Consider the following 4,297-nt stretch of genomic DNA (forward strand, 5'->3'; position numbering starts at 1 on the left):
AATTTATGAGGTGGGAAAAGAACGTAGGAGGTGAGGTGAGGAGCAGAAAGAAGCAGTCTAGAGCTTATAAGGATGAAGGTGCCCCCACACAAGACGAAAATGTGGATGGTTTGAAGTTAGGGCCTTCTATATTATTTTTTTCTATCATTTATAGGATAAATATGTATATGTAAAATATCCACGTTAGCTTTTTCGACTATCTTTCTTCTCATGTTGAAGAACAAAAGTGTACAAATTCATCCTCACTTTCTTTGTAAATCAAAGAATGCAAACAAAACTCATCTTTATTATTTCGCCAGCACACACAGGACATACCCAAAAGCTTAACCAAAGATCAATACAGTTCATATAATGTAATATTAAGCACACTACTGTGTGAGAATCAAATAAACCTTAACTAATCTCAGAAAATTAGACAAGTCATTTTGTATTAACTGATGAAAGTTTTCCTGGTGTCAGAATTTAATTCAGTCTTATTTGTTCTACATCTGTTTTTACTTATTCATATTTTAATTTTCTTAACCAGTTTACTGAAGATGCAGGGTTCCACTGCTTTGCACCCAACTGGATAGGATTTGGTTTCAATGACAAACCATAAACAAAATACGGATTTGAGGTTGTCATGGTTAGGAACAGCTGGCCAACACAGAGATGAAAGAAATGTGAAGACTGGAGCTCATGCAAAGATTTGACGGCTTATAAACTCGTTATATGGTTTGGGTTAAAGAAATTGTTTTATGAAAAAAATGGTTTGGGTTTATAAATCTGTTTAAGGAAGTTGGTTTGTTATGGCAATGTTTGGTTTGATCTTCTAACTCGCCGCAGGAAACTAGAAGATTTTGTTTTGCTGACTAAATTAACAGTGAGAATCCTGCAAAACAAATACAGTGCAGACCATTCGTTAAGTACATCACAGCTATCCATTGCCAGCTTCTTAAAGACACCTCTGTCTTGAAGTAGTAAATTAGTACCAAAATTCAGCAAGCACTGTAAATGACTGGTATTTATCCAACCAAATGCAGATGAGTTGCCACACATCTATCCGAGCGAGGCACTTAATTTTCTAACATGATGCTTCAAGGTTAAAGCTATTATTTCTTTGATTTCTCGGTTAAAAAAGAATCTATATATGTATAGGTAAATACTGGTGAGAAATGAGTTGATGATCACATGTGTACCTTCCCTCCACCTTAAGGGCCAATTCCGCCCCATAAATGAGATAATCCAATGCAACCTTCCAGGAGAGCTAGGTTGAAGATCTTAGTCGCATCAAATCTTGACTTCAACAAAACCTTCGGAGAAAGCCAGTTTTACATAGGACCAGTATTGCTCCCCTCCTCCATTACAGGAGAGTCAAAACTTTTCATAAGGAACCCAGTCGGTCGGACTAAATCACTGTAGATCAGGCTGGGTTAATCACTACAAATCATATTACTTCAGTTAAGATGAAGCAAAAACAGGAATCTTAACTCCTCGTTTTCTACTGCTTCAAAAAAATCAGTAGTTAGAATTCAGAACTATATCAAGAGACTTTTCTCATTTGCAAAATTGAAGGAAATGTAGCTCAAATAGGTTCCCAAATACTCAGCTATGATGTCCTTTGTAATGAGACACTATCCACAGAATCATCACCCTCATCTCCCATATCTACAAAATCGTCACCCTCATCTCCCAAATCAACATCAGAACCTATATCTGACGTCAAATCATCATCCTCTGCATCCTTATCCAGATCATTACCATCTTCCCCCTTAAAATCTTCACAAGCATCCTCCACATACGTCCTCGTTACCTGCCCCATTTCGTCCTCTAATCTGCTTCTCCTGTACCCAACCAACTCCTGATTAACCTTGGCTTTCCGAGGACTCAACAGCACAAGCTCAGCTAGCTTCCTCCGTGCCAAATACAACTCATTCGGCTCAATCAGCTCGCCTTTCCTATACGCCTCCCTAAGGAAAACAGTGTGAAGCTTCCCCTGATTCCCTCTGGTGGAGACATAGAAAATACCTTGGTGCTGGAGCAGGAAATCCTTCAACCTCTTGGGCAGGTTCATCGCCATCCGGAAATGTGCGATCCGCTCCAATGTAATCTTCTTCTCAACAGTCAACGACAACAACTCATGAATGGTGGCGACAGCTCTCTTCTCCATCCTCTTCTGGGCCTCAATGGACCTCAAATCATACCCAGAAACATTCTCATAAGGGGACCAATAAGGAACCCTCTGCCACTTCCACATTGCAATCCTAAAATACTTACCTATCTTAAAACCAGGTGGAAAATCAATCACAAAAGAAAACCTAATATCCTCAGCATCACCACCTCTCTCTCTATACTCCCTCTCCCTAGCCTCCTCAATCGCACAAGTCCCTAACCTAGGGTCTCTCTCCACAACCTCAATGTACTTCATCCTAGTTTCATTGGCATCAATCAAACGGAAAAACTCAGGGTACCTCAGAACCACCGAGTTTTCGAAGTCGTCGGGAAGCCCTAAAGCGGAGCGTGCGATGCGTACGTGCTCGAGGCGGAGCCTGCCTTCATTCGACATCATGAGAAGCTTCCGAAGCCGCGTGACGGCGCGTGGTATCTGCTCCAAGAGCGCGTGGCGCTCCTGCTGGATCTGGAGGATGGCCTTGCGGGTGAGGCGGCAGAAGAGGATGCGCTGGACGGGGTGCTCAAAGATTTCAAAAGACGTGTGGGAACTTGAGGATGAATGCACCCGCCTCGTAGCGCGTGAAGCCGAAGCGGCGCGCGAGGGTTTCGAGGCGCGAGATTGGGAGTGATTGGCTGGGCTCGGAGAGGATGATGCTCTGAAATTTGAGGACCTTGCGCGTTTTCTTCTCCACTTCCATGTAGTTGTCGTAGCCGTGGTCGCGAACCCGGAGTTGCTTTTTGGGGATTGCGGTGGATTGCGCGAATTCTCTGAAGAAGTTGAAATTGTATGGGAAATTCTCGAGATTGCGCTTGAAGAAGTTGGAGGTTCGAGAAGCGAAGACTCGCATTTTGGGGTTTAGGGTTTTGCTGGTTCGGCTATGGAGGATGAAGCAGTGAAGTGTGAAGAAGAAGGGGTAGGTTGGGAAAATAGCAACGTAGAGGGGTGATAATGGAATTATTGTATTTTTTGGGGTTTCTTTTTTTGAATGGGCTTGTTAATTGGGCTTCATTTTCCCAGCAGGAAGCCCAAAATAACAGTATTTGACTCAACAAAATCTATTTAAAAGAAGCTAAAATTATTTAGAAAATAAAATTATGAGCATAAACAAAATTATTTAGAAAATTAATATTTTTAATAAATATTTTTTCATATACAATATTAAACTTACCTGCAATTATAATTATTAATCAAAATTAAGCAACCCATGACCTTTTTTTAACAGGTTACATCTATTTTAAGGCATTATTGGAGCTAACAGCACAGTATCACTTTTTTTTTTCTATTATGATCATTATTGTTTATTGAAATTCATGAAAATATAAAAAAATCATTAGTAGAAATCAAGAGCTACAAATTCTTTAATTTTTAATAAATTCAAATAGAAAGAAAAAGCAAGTATAAGATTGCATTATATTGTTAACATTTATAACTCAAAACCATTAGAAGGGTTAGCAAAGTCATTTAAAAAGGTTTACTAAACCAAATTTGAATAATCTAGAAGAAGATGCCTCAAGTACATTGTGAGACAAACAACAACCTAGATTTCATAAGTATGAATTTGAATAATCCACATAAATACTAAATACTTTATCAACTTTTTACATTTGCTAATCATTTGTTATGTTTGTATTACAAATTATAAGTTGCAGATAATTTGAAGATGCATAAACATATCAAACCAACAATAAATATAATTCCAATCCAAATAAGAGTATACTTTTGTTTTTTTTAAGTAGTTAATTCCATCTCATTATTATTTTAGAGATTACATACATTAAAAAAATTATAATATATAAATAAATATAAACATAAGTTTATAAGTCAATTATTTTATATTTAATTAAATTTTATTTTTATTTTTATTTTTATAATATGATATCAAAGTCAATTCTAACAAGATATGTTGTATCTAGTGTATCATTTGTTACAAGACTCATTTCTATTCTCACACTCAATATCCTTAATATGAGGGGTATATTAGAGATGTCACATCAAATAAAGATAAAGTCAAGTTAATATATATATATATATATATATATATACACACGCGGTCACACACATATATATACACAAACCTCTTCTTATAAGTAATTTTTATGAGGATGGGTTAAATTTAAATTCTAGTATCATAATATGGTACCATAG

General features: G+C 37.3%; 1 protein-coding gene across 1 annotated transcript; it reads right to left on the reverse strand.

Moving 5' to 3' along the window:
• Positions 1 to 266: 266 nt before the first annotated feature.
• On the reverse strand, positions 267 to 3,107 carry LOC137837665 (protein ROOT PRIMORDIUM DEFECTIVE 1-like). Its single transcript, XM_090301903.1, is given in 3 exon segments — positions 267 to 871; positions 972 to 2,686; positions 2,688 to 3,107. Coding segments are annotated over 2 exon segments (1,410 nt in total). The 5' UTR covers positions 3,000 to 3,107; the 3' UTR covers positions 267 to 871; positions 972 to 1,588.
• Between the last annotated feature and the right edge of the window lie 1,190 nt (positions 3,108 to 4,297).

The sequence above is a fragment of the Phaseolus vulgaris genome, chromosome 4 (genome assembly GCF_051622355.1).
Source record: "Phaseolus vulgaris cultivar YP4 chromosome 4, ASM5162235v1, whole genome shotgun sequence".
Classification (NCBI taxonomy): Eukaryota; Viridiplantae; Streptophyta; class Magnoliopsida; order Fabales; family Fabaceae; genus Phaseolus; species Phaseolus vulgaris.